Genomic DNA, 17,730 nt, shown 5'->3' on the forward strand with positions numbered 1-17,730 from the left:
GACCCAGAAATGGTTTGGGTAGATTCTAACCTGTTAAATTATGGTATGTTCTATGCTTAGAGTAGTTTACTTATTTTTCTTCTTATTACTCACAGATTAGCAATCACATATACATTAAGTAAAGTGCATATAGAACATTAAATGATCAACAGAAAACAAGCCAAGACAAGAGACACAAGATGTGGTAGCTAGGCAAGGACAAACCCCAATGTGGGGAAACCCTTTTGATAAAATCTTCTTCTATCTTCAATAGTTCAGTAGAGAGAAATAGTACAAAATCTGAATTCTGTAATTTTATATCAGCAACAGCAAACCCTAGATTAGCAAAGTCAAACTTGGTCAAACTAGCTGAAATTGACCTTTGAAATGCTTGGTCAATTTCTGGTCAACTTGTCCTCGAACAGTCCAAAGAAACAACCCTTGAACAACCCCAAAAGTACAGTCAATATGCAAATTTCTGAAGTCAACTTGCAGCCCTAAGCTAGGGCAGTCAACAACAGTCAAACTAGAGGTAAGATCACCTCAGTTTTCGTGCCAAAAATTGCGGCTTCCCTAGGAGAGGCAACCACACCCAATCGCTCTTCTGGAAGGTCAATGCTTGGTCAACACTGGTCAAAAAGATGACCTGTTGCTCTAGCGTCCTCCTTTCTGCGTCTTCCTTTCAGCGACACATGTGAGAGAGAGAGAGGCTCCTTTTATGCGCAGGAGAGAGAGAGAGAAGATGAGTGAATGAATTGTCCAAATGAGGAGGAGGCTCCTTGTATTTATATGCAAACGTTGAGGGTGAATAGATGTGACTATTGGGCTTCCTACATAAGTTTGTTGGCTGACCTTGACAATTTGTCCATAATCAAAATAAATTCATATCTCCATAAATACTTATCGAAATCAGATGATCTTTAGATCAATCCTACACCTTTCAATGAGAGGAATCTAGGAAAAATATCAGAAGCCATAAATAAGGTGATCCACGTGGAGTTTGGCCCTAGTTGCCAATTTTAACATAACTGGTTTGGGAGATACTAAAATAATTAATATTTTTAATGGAGTTCCTAAGTCTAAACTTAGGAAAAATAAAATATTAATGGGTATTAATATAAAATTGGGTTAGAAGGGTCCAAAAGTCATGGATCAAGCCAAATCTAACCTTAGTTGTTGATTAGAGATCTAATCTCGGCAGTTGATGGATCAACGAGAAAAGTATAAGAAGAGGTTTGAGGGTCAGTTGGAGGACACACTGAGGGAGACCAGTCAGTTCGATTTTTGGAGCAAGGTTAGTAGCAGGAAGCAACAAGTATGGAACATAGAGTCGAGAGAAACACCAGAAGACCAGCACAAAGGTTGGAGAGGCAGACGTAGAGGCAGTAGCAGACTGCGCAGTCACTGGAGGGCCTACGTGGGTGACACAAAGAGGCCCAATGCTGACGCAGAGAGGCAGGGGCTGACGCAGAGTGTCTGGGAGCTATGCAGAGGTCTGACACAGAGTGTCTATGAGCTATGCATAGGTCAACCAGGCTGACGCTGAGACTGGGATTGGAGAAATTTTCTCTCTGTTGGGTAAGCCAGTTTGGCATCTTGTTGTACTGAAGAATTGCTGAATAATAAAATCCTCCCTTGCTGCACTGGTTTTCCAACATTGGGTTTTTCCAAGGACTGTTGTCCAAAATATCTGTGTCGATGTGTTGATTCTTGTGCATGTGTTTGTTTCTCTATTATGTTGTGGTATTTGCAACATAATTTATTTTAATGTTTATTGAAAGAATTTCATAAATAACTTATTGGAAAATAAGTAGGTAAAGTCAATTAGTTGTTGCAATGATGGAATTTTCACATCATGTACCACGATTGCTCCCTCCTACACATTATAAACCCAAGTGTGGGCTTCCCTCTTATTAGCTACCCTTGTACCCCAATATGTGACCCAGGGTTGCCCCTTCTCATTTCCTAATTCATTCACCTATCTGCCACATGCCACCACCTTTGCTGGATGTACCATGACTATGTTATTCCCTTTAGAAGCAGAAACCACCTAATAGGGTACTTGGTTAACCCCATTAGGCGTTTAGGACACATTGGCATATCCTGAAGCCCATTATGGAAGTACAGGCCATTATGAAGTCCCCACCTGTGGTCTATGATTAGGTAAGCTCATTTACTCGATTTCTCTAATGACTTGGTGTACTGGAAGCCTAGGGGATGCATTGGATCTTATGCAGGATTGTAGATGGTTTCCATTTGGGGTTTGGTCTCCCTATATAGGGTCCTAATCCTCCATAGGGCTAGATTGTCACATATAGCGTGGGTGTTGAAAGCCCTGTGCCTCCACAACAGTAGATTACACTTCATGGATCCCCACAACCATTCAGAGATTGCTTGCGGTTCATTTATTGGACGAGGAGGATGCACCTGATCCATCAGGCCCAATTACCCCCATATATACACCATACACTTGGCAGATGATCTAAGACTTCTACAATGATGTGGCATCTCCCACATTATCATCCTAGCCCTTGAGGGAAACCTACATGCATCTTCGATTTGTTTGGAGACCCATGAGGACACTTGTGTGCCCCCACAGTCATTTGGAACACCACAAGTTATTACAAGGGGCCAACCCCTTGTCCACTGCTTTGAGGGTCCTATTCTTCATTGTGGCATCCATGGACCTCATTAGGCCTCTTAGAGGACCCTATGACATGCATAAGTTATTATTTGACCTCTTGAGAGGCTTACTTTTTCATTTGTGAGCTAGTTTGGTGGGCTTGTCACCAAAAGATTGTATTATTAGCACATTATTTTATTTTTGGGGCTTATGTAGGTCAAGGAGGCTATTTTGAACTCCTTAGATGTGTATAAATCTAAGTTGCACGAAATGGGGAAACGCGGAAGCGAAACGAAACGGGGAAGCGAAACGAAACGCGACCTCCCCAAATTTTGGAAACGGGGAAACGCGAATATATATAATAATATATATATATATATATATATATATATATTAAAAACATTTAAAAATTATTAATATATATATGTGCAATCATAAAGCATTAATGATACATTTACTTAAACATTTTAACATTAAGATTAAATTTACATCACATTTACTCATGAGTCATCACATAATGAAAATAAAAATATAGGAACTGGAAAATCCAAAATCAGCCTTTATTTATATTAGTATATGAGGCTGCAAGTACAATAAAGACTATAAGGCTGCAAGAACTATAGAGACAAGTCACAAAAGACTAATCCTCATCATAACAATCCTCATCAAAAATAGAAGCAGCAGAATGCTCAACAGTGGATGGTGGTGCTGAAGAAGATGATGCACCAATTCCACTTCCAGAATCGTCCTCAATATTCAGGACAGCAAGAGAGAGATCCAAATCAGGATTTTCTGCATCCACATCCCATTCTTTAGAAGGACCACTGTTGTATTCTGGACCCCTACGAGATGCAAGGCGAAGGTTGGAGTGCACATAAACAAGATCCTCTGCTTTCTGTGAGCCCAACCTATTGCGCTTCACAGAATGAATAAAACCATAAGTGCTCCAATTCCTTTCTGCTGATGAAGAGCTTGCCACTTGTGAAAGAATACGAATGGCAAGGCTTTGCAAATGTACACCATTTGCTCCATGACAAATCCACCACCTAATTGGATTCATGGTGCTTCTCTCCTCCAAAGCTGATATATCTGCATAATCATCTATTCCTGCAGCAAAACTGGCAAATTCCTCCTTTACCTCCCTATGTAGATGAGAAGGAAACATTCTCATTAGTGCTTTTTTCACCCCAGTAGCCACCTCTCTATCCTTATGGGGTGCCTTCCTCTTCCCATTGCTTTTAGCAATAAGCTCCTCATCATAAAATTTGGGGTTCAAAGCATGTGCTAAAGTGTGCAATGGTGTATTGAAATTGTTCCACCTGTCAACAACGATTTTCTTGATCAAACCAGCAAAATGATCATCAACAAACAGAAGTTGTGGAGACTCCTGCGAAATGATTTCCATAGTTTTCTCAACCATGGAATACTTTTAAAAACAAGTCATTTTTTTGGGGAAACGGGGCCCGCACGGCCTGGAAACGCGTTTCCGGCCGTACGGGCACGTTTCCATTTCGGGAAACGTGCCCGTACAGCCGGAAACGCGTTTCCAGGCCGTACGGTACGCCGAAACGCGTTTCCGTTTCGTTTCTGGCCGGAAACGGACCCCTAGGCAACGTTTCCTGCAACTTAGGTATAAATACAAGTGAGGTGAGATAATTTCTCATCATCACTTTTGATTGGATCTCTCTCTTCTTTAGAGAATTTCACATTTTTTTGTTTTTTGTTTTTGGAGGATGAATTGGCGCATTTATGGATGAATTTTGATGTATGATTATTGGTTTATCTTCTCTTGGAGCTTCTCTATTGTCATATGTGAATGGTTGGATATACGCTATTGCAAGTAAGTATGAAATTTTTTTGATGTTATTCTTGTTACTTTTGTCACATATGCTGGATGGGATTTTCGTTGTTTTAAAGGATAATTGCTGCATGCAAATTATTGTTTAATATTGTGGGATTGTCTCTATTATAATGTTCTCTCCATGTATTGGCCCGTGTAGTATGAGCGAAATCTCCTGGGGGTAAATCTGACCTTCATAAGCCATTCCTCTTGTACATTTGAAGTATAAAATCACCGAAATTGCTTTCACTTGACCTAGAGGGGTTTGTGAAGTAATTTTGAGGCCACCTTGACTGGGAACCAAGAAATCTTAGACATAATCAACATAGACTCCATTATCCCAAGGATTAAGGCACTGATCTACCAAGGGTGGTCACCAAAACTCTTATTCTTTCACCTTCTCCCAAGTCTAGCCACATTGGGGTGCCTAAGGCATCAATTTCCCGACAAGCTAGCCATTGAAAAAATTCGATCTCTTAGGGGCTCCTGTGTTGGCCTTTCCTTTAGACCTCCTCCAAATTTGAAGACATTCCGACAGTGGAATTGGGAGAAAAGCCAAGCCCTAGCTTTGGGACCAAAACTTGTCTTGCCATCCCCAAGGCTAGCATTTCCCAGGGTCAACCAACATCTTTGAGTAATTATACTTTCTTTGATCCTTCCCACCTTGTCTAGGGTAAGAAAATTATTGATTATTTCATACCTTCCACATACCCCAGATCGGGTCCACTTGGTTTCGTGTGGTCCTGCTCCTTTAAAGGACCATTCTTCAAGAACCATCCGAGATACCAACTTTAACAAGGATTTATGATGTGGGAAACTCCTTTCAAAGCCTATTCTCATCCACCTAACCGCTAAAATCGTATTCATTTCCGTAGAAGCACATAGTACCTTGCTTAGAAAGCAAGCAAGCTCCATCCTTTAAAACATTCTCGGAAAGGGTCTGGGTCACTCACATCCATTGACTTATCATTCATTGGTGACTCCATGCATACCAAAGTTGTACTTGTAAGCCAAGTTTAACCATTACAACAAAGGATATCTAACATGAAATGAAATGAAACAACTTTCAACTTTCACGAAGCATCATATTCATAATTCTTTACCAATGAGTTATAACTGCCAACTTCAAACTTCAAACTTAAATTGTTATATATTGTTTACAAAAAATATCATAATAAATATGGAAGAGTTAACAATTATTAAAACTACTAGAAACTAGAAATGACAAGTAAATCTATTATCTATAGCTTCCTCTTGCCGCCACGAGAAATGTCTAATTTCTAAGCAGGTCGTGGTGGTCTTCTAGGAGTCTCCTCCCGCACAGTCGCAAGACCAGAACCAGAAGTCACATGCCCTCCACGTGAGGATGTAGATGGAGGCGACGACAACAAAGGAACAATACTTGGAACTCGAGCATTGGCACCGCTACTGGATGGTGGGGGTGGCATGGTTGTTGTTGCTTCATCATGATCTTTGATAAGTTCTGCTTCCAATTCTTCAAGATATATAGTGCCATCCTTCAAATATCATTCTTTGGGTGATTGCCCCATATTTTATATGTTGGATCCTCATAAGACCGATCACAATAATGACTCAACAAACTCAAGTTGTAGTGCACATAAACCAAGCTTTCTGCCTGATTTTCATTGAGTCTGTTTCTTTTCACATTATGTATGAAGTTGTAGGTGCTCCAACACCTCTCTGCAGAAGAAGTATTTACAACTTGTGAGAGAACTTTTTTTTGCCAATTTTGGCAAAAGTCCCATGCTGCCATATGCTTCCCACCATTTGAGAGCATGTAAAGAACCAAACAAACCAGTGCAACTGAAGTGTTTGCCTAATTCAAGATGCAGATTAGCACACTCCTCCTTGTCAGGGACCAACTTGTCTAATGCTTGCATATATCCTGTAGATACCTCTGGATCTGCATGGGGTTTGATCCTAACCCCACCCTTAGGTGCAGATTGGCCCAATCAAGATGGAGAGTAGTATTTTGGCATAAGGATATATGCCAACGCATGTAGTGGAACATTAATTTTATTTCACTACGTACACACACAATTGTGAATCAGTGTATGCAAGTTGGGATCATCTTCCTAAACAATATCTTTTATTTGCCCCAACATGGTATCCATCTGCTCATACACCTCCCCAATCACTGGTTTATCTGTATCTACAAAACGAATCATGTTATAAATGGGCTTGTTGAATCCCAAGACTTGCTTCACACGTGCCGAAACAAACCATTAAGAGTGGTCTACTCCACCTGTTCAAAACCTTGCTTGTCAGCTGCATTTGTAGCCCTGCCCTTTAATACCTGCCAGTGTGGACTTGATACCATGCTAGCCAATGACTCTCTTACCTTCAAAAGGCACCTGAAGGTGAGGTAATAGCTAGCAAATCTAGTCTTTGCAATCTTCAACAACTCTAATCTTGAGTGATTGCGGAAAAGCCCATGGATATTGCTATGATTTGTAATAAATTTTATCATTTGTTTGTCTCTCTTGGACAAATCACCAATCCATTTGTATTGTTGGTTTTTTTCTTAAAAATATCATGCATCAAAAGGTTCATTGTGTGAACCAAACGCCCAGACCAAAATATGTTGGGGTATTTATCCTCAATAATTTCTCCTGCTACTGTGCAATTAGCGACATTATCAGTGATGACTTGGATGACATTGTATGGCCCAACACGTTCAATTGTTTCAAGTATTGGTTTTGCAATGTTGATGCCGATCTTGAACTTCTCTGAGTAATCATATGCTAAAAGAAAGATGGCACCACTAACAGACACAACAAGAACACTTATCAATGGCTTGCCATTTACATTTGTCCATCCATCAGATATATTGGACATTGGAGACCATTGCTCAGTCCAAGAATTTGTGATTCCGCTCAAAGAATGTGATATTTTTTCCTTTTCATGATCAAGTCCAACCGTTGTAGCCTTGTGATACCTAGGGCTCTTGTATCCTTTGGGGGTATCAGTTATGGTAGAAACCATTTCATGCCAATAAGGTGAGCGAAGAACATCGGATGGTATCCCACATGCATAGAGAAATCAATAAATTTTTGAATCCACATCATTCCTACACCATTTGTCAAGGAAATCTGATATGGTTCTACACCTTAAAGAGATGTTTGTTTCTGTGCCTCCATATCCACTACCATGGGAGGATGCTGAAGGAGTTCTTTGTGCATGTTGATGTGATTGTGAGCAATGTTCAAAGAAACCCTTTGATTTTTTAGATTTGTATTGGGCTTCCTCCTCTTCCCTTATGTATTTGGCTCTATTTGTTGCTGACACACTTACACAAGTTTTGATTCCTATTGGTTTATCTTCATCCCATGGCCTTTTCCCACAAAGGTGCCTTCTGGCATGGGTGTATGAACCTATGTAAGTTTTGTTGCAATGGGGGCATGCAAATTTAATGGTTCCACCCCCTTTCCCTCTTTCAAGCCTAGAAACATATTTCCACAATGGGGTTTGGTCTTGTTTAGTTTTTGGGGCCTCATCATGTTCACTCAATTCCTCCTCTCACCAAGGTACTCCTCACCAAGGTACTCCTCTCTAGGGTTTTCATCAAATCCACTATAACCCACTTCTTCATCCTCTTCTTCATCATGATCAACCCTCCTCCTTCTACTCTCCAACACCATAATAACCAAAAAAGGAACCAAGAAGAAGAAAATGCCAAGCCATACAACCATGATTGAAGTTTCGAGTCTCCAAAAAAATGGAGGAATGGGAATGGGAAATGGAGATCTTTTATATTTTTTTATTTAGCAATGAACATAAAAAAAATGCTAAGTTAGAGTGTACATCTGACCTCTTTGGCCTTCAATCTCAAGCTCCAATCTCCCTTGCAAGCTCCTCAAGCTCCCCTCTCTTACTTTCTCCGAGCTCCAAACTCTCTCTTGCTCCTCTTGCTCTCTCCAATGGATGAAATTGTGAATAATGGGAAGGGAGAGGGTCTTTTTATCCTTTCCCCCCAACCCTTTCCCTCCCTTTCCTCTCCCTCTCTGCCACCGGCTGTCGCCCCTCTCTCTCAGTTGTGCAGCGACGGCTGACGGCCTTCTTTTCTAGCGCCGACGGAACTTTTTTTTATGACGGGTAGCAGTGAAGGAGCGACCGCTCCCCTAATCGCTCCCTAAAAACCAGGAGCATTTTTTTAAAGGGAGCGCGCTCCTGAGTAGCTCCCGAGCGATGTGCGAATTGGGAGCAGGTTTGCGGGGGGTGGCGCTCCCCTGCAACCCTGAGTTGGACATTTAAAGATGAGCTTTGTGTGAAGTATTCTTGTGCCCTAACAATAGATATGGTCTGCATTTATGGTTATTGTCGCTAATGATTGATGATTTCACTTGATTTTGTGTAAGGTTTTGTCAGGGGATGTTATCACAGCAGCAGCGGCCTCTTGAGAGATGATTCTCATTGCATTCAACAACATTCTAGAGGCTGTTTTACCCAGTCCAAAGAGCTTTTCTAACATTCTTGATGCAGTGTTTCCCACCTGTAGGAGAGTGTTGGGCTATGAGATGCTTCCACATGTTACTTGATACTCTTGAGTACCCCCAGATGCTGAAATGCTAAGCCAATCAGGATTGGTGTTGGATTTGTCGATGCTGTGCCCAGATAGACCCCAGTCACCCCCAAGCTGGACTTGACACTGTTTGATGGGTGTTGCTTTTGCCAAACTCTCCCTTAATGATCTCAAATTACCCCTAACCAGCCTGCAGTCCCTAGACTTTCCTTGCAAGTCCTATCAAAATTCAACTTCCACCACTCTGGTTTGGTTGGAATCCATGAAGCCATTTAAGAGAAATATAGGAGGTGAACTTATTACTGTGTTTTGCATAAATAGGTTTTTCTATTTTTGTCAATTTTGATAGCGAATTGATGTAACTATAAAATTTGATTGGATTTCTTTTGAATTAAAGGACATGGTCCGCTATACTGCATTCAGACTCTATTTCACTTTCACAATTTAAAGCTAGAGGAATTTTATAGTGCCTAATTCTGTACTAATTTTTGTCTACTACTGAATTTTAGTGGCTACTCTGCAAACTTGTTAGTATTTATCAAGGAAGCACTGAGAATCACCTTTCAAAGTTTTTATCATCCCCCAGATGTACTATGAATGTCTCTAGTTGTATTCTTATAGATATAGTTAGATGGCTTTACGTTACTGCATTCTCACTTGTATGGCTTGTGTAGATGTATACCTTTTGTTGTTAAAACTCAACATTGAGTAAGAACCACACCTCCTCCTTATTCAGTATTTTATTCCGGCCCTCGCATGTCAAGTCTTAGCATCAAAAGATGTACATTCTACACAAGCCATACAAGTGAGAATGTATTAATATAAAGCCATCTAATTCTATCTGTCATAATACAACTAGAGACATTCATAGTACTGAAGGACACAATGATGTCAGTTCAATAAAAAATCAGCCATTGTATTAGTAAATAATTTAAGAACACTCAAGGACAACCTTTCTTTGATCCAATATTTCTATTGTATAAGAAAGAAGCCATTAGCATTAATTACATTTTTTGTGAGCAGGGTGATACGGATCTCTCCATTTGCAAATCGATTGTCTTCTGAAGTTGCACCTAGTGTACAACGCCTCAGATGTCTTGCTAATTACAAAGCATTAAGGTTTTCTGAGCCAATTACTTCTCTTGCGGACAAATTGGTAGACCGTATGATTAAGCACAGCTCCAACAGTGATGGGAAGTACATTTCTGTGCATCTTCGATTTGAAAAGGTGTTTACATTCTTCTTTAGTGATTCTTCCTACATTTATTTGGTGGCTATTTTGTTTGGATCTATTCTATAATCTTCTGAGTAGTTGTTACATTGTTTTACTAAGTGCAGGATATGATAGCATTTTCTTGTTGTGTATATGACGGAGGCAAGGAAGAGAAGTTTGAAATGGATGTTGCACGGGAAAAGGGTTGGAGGGGAAAATTCAATAGAACAGGCCGCATTATCAGACCTGGTGCTCTCAGAATGGATGGAAAATGTCCTCTTACTCCATTGGAGGTCTGATACTGTTGACAGATATTTGTTCATTCACTTAAGCTTTTAAATCATAACCTCAAACTTTTTCATTCAAACAAGCAAGATAAATGGCTGCTATTTTTGTTGTGTAATTATTATGGGTATATAAATACTTGTTCATGTGTGTGGTAGGCTATTCATGTCCATGTGTAAATGCATATAAATTTGTATTATGTTGTGGGTAATGTAGGTTAAGACAGTAGGATTATAGGATTCATTTTCACAGGTATATGTTTTTGTTTTATTAACAAGAGGAAAATTAGCAGGTAAAGTAAGTTTTAAGACAGTAGGATTAGTTGTGAAACCTAAAAATTAGATCAATTGGTGACTATTGTGAGGTTGAATGGTAAAATGAGAACATGTATTGGGTTAGGAATGTTCCTTGGGTTATTTGGAAAACGAGTAACTGATATTCAGAAAGCAAAATGTAATGTCCCCAATTTTTGATTTACTACCTGAGGAGGTTAGTGGAGATTGTCAGGGTTGTGCCAGCAGTCTTAGGAGACGTGGGTGAAGTGGGTCCCAGGCTTAAGTGGGGGGCACAATGAGGCCATGCACACCACTAGAGAGAGAAGTGCGATTTTGGGAGGCAAAGTGGAGGCCACCACGCAAGCAATGCGCACCATTAGAGAGGGCTTGTGATTTTAGAGGCAAGTGGGGGCAACTAAGGAGAGCGTATTGGGCCAGGCTTATTTAAAGGCAAGGAGGGAGTACTTCAGATTATCATACTTTAGAATATTACTTCTCTTGGAGGTGTTTAGTGCAAGGGTTGGAGTGCTATTGAGCACAAGACATTTCAAGCGAAATCCACACCAGTTTCAAAGAACTTTGAGTGTCTCCCTAGCTGGGAATTTGGGGAAGTCTATTCCAAGCTTCCACAGGGCATCATTTCCAGCAGATCTAATCAGCAGTGTGCACTTCCTAGGTGCAGAAGCAGTTCGAACCAGCAGTTACTGGGCCAACTTTAGTGATTTGGATAAGCAGGAAATTATAAGAGCATTTCCCATCTTGGTGATGGGATTTTGGAGGGATTTTGCAGGGTCAGTATTAGGGCCATTCTTGAGGGTCGAGTTCATTTTTTCTGGCAGTGTGTGGGCGTCTCTGAACTAGCCTGCACAGGCATAGGTGTTGGATAGTTCGTGTTAGTTTTGTAGCATTAGACAAGTGTTCTAGTCTCGACTTTGGTTAGAGAGGCTAAGGAACACAATGACCCTAGAACCCAAAGAAAGTTTCTGGGGAAAACACCTAGAGATGGCTCAATTAAGTTAATTAATCAATAATTAAATATTTCCTAAGTCTAACTTAAGAAAAGTGATTAAGTAACAGGAATTAATTGAGAGAGGTGAGATTTCTCTAGCAACTCACATGGATCGACTTAGAGGTGATCTTAGCCATTGATGAGGATTTAATCATGGCTGTTGGTCAGCGAACGAGAGATTAAAAGAGGTTGATGGGGTTGGAGATAAACACACTTGAGAGATCGATTTCCTTGGCAGATTGAGCTATTCAACAACATTAGCTGACTAGTGAAGAGGAGTTCGAGCTAGAGGGGAAGCAAAGTCAATGAGGGGTAGAGACAGTTATTTCGGAGGAGATTCTAGTTTCGGAGAGGCAACAAGTGGCAAAAGTATTCCACAGTGAAGCTGCGCAGTAGCTTCAATGAGCAATTCATTTTAGTTGAGGGGTAAGTCAATTCAGCTTCCAAAGGCCAGGAAAATTTCCAGAGGGCCGAAGAGTCAGTTTCAGCAGCACCAATGTTACTTGGGAGCGGGAGCGGAAGCGGGGAGCGGGAGCGGAAGCGGGAGCGGGAGCGACCATTTTCAGAAGCTCCCGGTTTGGGAGCGAATCCCGGAGCGATTTTTTAAAAATATATATATTTTTTATATTTTTTAATTTTTGATACATATATGTCAACAAAAACATGTAGAATGATGAATTAGATATAAAAAACATAAAAAAGCATAGATTGAACCATATAACAACAATCATCTAAGTTATAATCTTCATCAACCACGTCCGCAAGTTAGTAACATAGTAACATACAACATATTGAGTCTCATGATTCATCAATCTTAAAGTTTCAAGCTTTCAAAATTCAATATATAACATTTATCATCATTGATCACCAAAGTTGTACTTGTAAGCTAAGTGTAACCATTACAACAAATAATATCTAACATGAAATGAAATGTTATAAAATGAAATGAAATGAAACAACTTTCAACTTTCATGAAGCATCATATTCATAATTCATTACTAATGAGTTATAATTGCCAACTTCAAACTTAAATTGTCATATATTGTTTAAAAAAATATCATAATAAATATGAAAGAGTCAATAGTTATAAAAGCTACTAGAAACTAGAAAAGAGAAGTAAATCTATTATCTATTTCTTATGCTTGGGCCTCTTGCCACCACGAGAAATGTCTAATTTTTTAGTCTTGTTGCAAAATCAGGATCTTTGTCATTAATATCACCCTCCAAGCATTAATATCCAGAGGTATCTTTGTCATTACCTTTGTATCTGTATAGGGATCTTTGTCATTAATATCACCCTCTAAGCATTAACATAAGATAGAAAAAGCATAGCATGTCAAGTCAAGATTTTGTTTGAGTGATGCGTACATTTTTAGAAGGGTCATGATAGAGGAGTTCGACAACCAATGTCACTAACATCAAGGTACATAGAGGGATTGGTACTCTTGATTAAATATGAGTTCCATACCCTAATACATGACAAAATTCAATGGAAACATTGCAATCCCCCAATCCTGAAATCCTGAAAAACTGATAAGTCTGCTGGATTTTGAATGAAATCTAAAATTCTACTTTCTCCATATGAAATCCAATGAGGACGAAACCACTCTCAAACATCCTGAGTCATTTCATGGTAATGTTAAAAATTTAAGTAAAAGGATGAAAATGAAAATTAAAGAAAATGTCACTTTTACTTTAAGAATTTAACATTACCATGAATAGCATATCAATACTAGGGCCTAGACTTGATCATTAAGTTGCCCCACTCAAAAACTATTTGTTTCTTTCAAAAAAAATTGCATTTCGAACATTACTACAAAAAAAAAAAATGCAAAAAAGGCAAAACGCTCCCGAAAACGCTCCCGAAAAGGCAGGGAGCGAAATTTTTTTTAGGGAGCGCGCTCCCGACCCGCTCCCGAGTCGCTCCTGCCCGGAGCGCGGATCGGGAGCGGGAGCGAGGGGGGGGGGGGCGCTCCCCCGCAACACTGAGCAGCACAAATAGGCGGGACGGCTTGATCAGAGGCCGAATCAAGGCACATGTGTGACGGTTAGCATAGTCACTGCGCATAAGGCCCACACAAGGGTTTGGATGACCGGTTTTTCTGGATGAGCCAGTGTCGGGATTGCTTGTGGAGAAAGATATTTTATTCTCTAATATTTTTGCTAGATATTTGTTGATTGGATAGCCAGTTGGGCATCCATAGATTGTACTCATATTATTTCACTGCTGCATAATAATAAAACCCTCATATGCTACACTAGTTTTCCGAAGTTGGGGTTTTCCAGAGATAATTGCCTAAAAATAACTGTCAATTTTATTGTGCGCTAGCATTTTCTCAGTTTCCAACATTTTGTTTTCTGCAACATTTTTATGGTGAAAATTGCAGTTGTGATTTTATTCGTTATTTGCCATAGCAAATAAACTACACTTAATTTTAATCAGTTAGAAGAATAATTTCCAGTTGTTGCAATAGATTAAAAATTTCACATGGTATCAGAGCTGCATTAAAGACAGACAGTGGCTTAGTAACGAGGGAGAAATTTTACAGCTTCAAAGGGAGTCTTTGAGCAGAATTTCTGGGTCTGCGCAGAGGGCCATCCAGGCAGTTCGAGCAGTTCTAGTAGGCAGTGGTGAAGCAGTTATAGTGAGAAGATTAGAGAATTTGTTGAGCAGATTTGGGCACAGTTGATTGCAGTGGTTTTGAAGTAGCAGAATCAATGCTGGGTGGAAGAGAAATAGAACACACAAAGGGATCTTTCTTAGAGGGTTTCCAGATTCAGTTTTCTAGAGGAAATCCTTGATTTCCAGTTGTAGGTGGCAGTAGTAGCTAGCGGAATTGCGCATCCTAGGGGGTAGAGCAAGTGAGCAGAGGAAGTAGCCAAGTAGGAAAGGGAGCAGATTCCTGTTTATTTTCCTAGTTTTTGAGTTCCGCAAATTTTGCAGCTTTGCAGAGGTTGCTATATGAGATTTCCAAAGGAGGCCGTTTGAGTTAGCCAGGATGCAGATATGGGCAACAGACCGACTTCCAGTTGCCGAAGATAGGTGCCAGAGGAAGTATGAGTTATCTTGTGCGAGTTGCAAAGCAAGGAAGGGTCCCAACTAGAGACTAGGCTTGAAAAGAGATAGCGAGACACTAGATCCAAGAGGAGGAGTATGAAACTTGAGTGTGCAGGATGCTTAAATAGGCTGTGATTGGTCACAACTTTCGACCATAACTTTTTATAATTAAAATATTTAAATAATTAATTAATTATCTATTTAATTATTATTCATTGTTATTTATTTATGAATTAATTATTTAGAACATTGCCCCACCCTTACAAATTGTTTTTTCCTCAAAGCATGGGTAACAAGGGATATCGCAGTTGAAACTTCTCAGTTTCCCAAGAGGAGTCTTCTTCTGGAAGTTTTTTCCACTTGATCAGGTATTCTCTAATAGTTTTGGAGCATAGTACCTTCTCTCTGGTTGCAAGGATACCTTTAGGTTCTAAGACAATCCTTCCTTCTTCATCGACTTCAAGTATTTCGATTTGAGCTAATTGGTTTTGACCAAGTACCTTTTTGAGACACGAAACATGGAATACGTTGCGGATTCGAGAATTATCTGATAGTTTCAATCCATAAGCTGTTGATTAGGGGTAGCACCGGATATGCTCTAGCCACGGAAATTGGTGGAGAGACTAAAGCAAATGAGATCTTCAATACCTAGAAATGGCTTGGGCAGATTCTAAACAGTTTGGGAGATATTAAAATAATTAATATTTTTAATAGAGTCCCTAAGTCTAAACTTAGGGAAAATAAACTATTAATGTGAATTAATATAAAACTGTGTTAGAAGGGTCCAAAAGTCATGGATCAAGCCAGAGTTAATCTTAACCGTTGATTAGGGACTTAATCTCGGCCGTTGATGTGTCAACGAGAAAAGTATAAGAGGAGGCTTGAGGGTCACTTGTAGGACACACTGAGGGAGACCAATCAGTTCAATTTCTGGAGCGGGGTTAACTGAGAAATTGAACCAGTGGTTTGGTGAGCAGTCAGGAGGCAGCAAGTACGGAACAAAGAGACGGGATCAGTCACTAGAGATCAGTGCAGAGGCAGGAGAGGCAGATGCAGGGCATTTCAGGCTGACAGAAAGGCAACGGGAGACTGCGCAGTCATTAACTGGGCTTGCTGGGTGATACACAGAGGACCAAGGTTGATGCAGTCAAGCAGGGGCTGACGCAGAGGGTATGAGAGCCAAGCAGAGGTCAACTGGGCTGATGTTGGGATTGGGAGAAGTGCTGGAGAATTTTTCTCTCTGTGGGTAAGCCGGTTTGGCACCCTATTGTACTGAAGGATTGCTGAATAATAAAAACATCTCTTGCTGCACCGGTTTTCCCACGTTGGGTTTTTCTGGCGACTTTGTCCAAAATAACTGTGTCAATGTGTTGATTCTTGTGCATATGTTTGTTTCTGTATTACGGTGTGATATTTGCAACAATATTTATTTTAATGTTTATTGAAGTAATTTCGTAAATAACTTATTGTGGAATAAGTAGCAAAAGTAAATCAGTAGCTGCAGTGATAGAATTTTCACACGGTATCAGAGCAAGTAATGAAAGACAGGAACGGAAAATCAATTATGGGTCGAGACCACGATGCAGAGGCATCCACGTCAGGGGACTCACACAGATTCTTAGAAGATTGCACAAGAGAAAGAGATTTCGATTTCTCTATGTTAGCTTCCAAGCTGGAAGAAAGAAGTGGTGTGTATGACTAGTGCTGCATCATGAGAAGTATGGTATATAGATAGTGGAGCTTCGTGGCATATGACGAGAATCAGGGAGTGTTTCCCAGAATATCGAGAAGAGAAGATGAACTTTTAGATTACCATGGGGAACAAGGCAAAGTGTACTCCAATAGGGAAGGGTACAATAGTCTTTCAGACAGAATCGGGAGAACAGTTTTGTGCTACAAATGTGCTGCATGTACCAGGATTGGGGATGAACTTATTTTTTGTGTCACAACTACAAGGCAAGGGCTATGACGTCTACTTCATCAAGGAGAAGGTATACGTCAAACACCCAAGCTGGAAAAAGAAACTGCAGATCGGGATCAAAAGTAATTTGTTGTATAGATTACAACTAGAATCACTAATGGCACTAATAGGCAGTCATGGAGACAAGGACTTGAACGAACTATGGCACAGAAGAATGGGTCACTTGCACCATGGAGCTTTGAGAATTCTCAGGAGCACTCTAAGATTTGGGGTCACGCATTTTAATTTTCGATTTTCTTTGTTTCGATTTTACTCTTGGGATAGGTTTATTTCTGTTTCATTGCATGATTTTTCATAGTGTTAGTTTAGGATCATTTCATTTTTTTTTTAATTTTTTTTTAGATTTCATTGTATATACTTTATTTTAGTTCATGAATTTAGTTAAAATTTAAGCTTCAGTTTAAATAGATTTTGTTTTTGTTTTATGTATATATTTATTAGTTTTAACATTAAAAATTCGATTTATATTTCTTTGATATAATTAGCATAATTAGTTTTTTTCTTTTTTAGTTTTAGATTTCATTTTATATATTTATTGTTTATTTTAAGTTTCATTTAGTCTAGTTTTGTTTTGTTTTATTTAAAAAATATCTCAAAAAAATATTAAAAAAAATATACCAAAAAGTTCCTTTTAGGTTTTTTTTTGATTAAGCTTTAGTTTAAATTAGATTTTAGTTTTATTAGTCTTTTAGTTTTGTTTTGTTTTAAACTTAGAATTTTTATAAAAATTAAAAAAATTTGAAAAAGATTGAAAATTCATTTTTGTGTCTTTTGTGGTATTTGTGTTCCGCTTCTCTATAGTTAAGTACGCTTAAATGTTTATTTAAAGATTAACTATTGAAAAGTGGTGAATCTTTTTTTGAACTGGTCAGCATTTAAATTTTATGGTCATTTAAAGCATTTGATTTTTTGAAGTTTAATTGC

The 17,730-nt window shown here is 39.3% G+C and overlaps 1 protein-coding gene across 2 annotated transcripts in view; it reads left to right on the top strand.

Annotated features, from left to right (window-relative positions):
* Positions 1-17,730, top strand: part of LOC149218114 (O-fucosyltransferase 9-like) — a 280,725-nt gene that overhangs the window by 211,152 nt on the left and 51,843 nt on the right. For both annotated transcript variants that reach the window (XM_089383814.1, XM_089383815.1), the window contains exons 6-7: positions 10,009-10,213; positions 10,324-10,491. In XM_089383814.1, coding sequence (XP_089239940.1) covers positions 10,009-10,213; positions 10,324-10,491 — 373 coding nt within the window. The remainder of the gene's footprint in view (positions 1-10,008; positions 10,214-10,323; positions 10,492-17,730) is intronic.

This window comes from Pinus tabuliformis, chromosome Q (genome assembly GCF_031772625.1).
Source record: "Pinus tabuliformis cultivar Carrire ecotype Pingquan chromosome Q, CPIR1, whole genome shotgun sequence".
NCBI classification, from domain to species: domain Eukaryota; kingdom Viridiplantae; phylum Streptophyta; class Pinopsida; order Pinales; family Pinaceae; genus Pinus; species Pinus tabuliformis.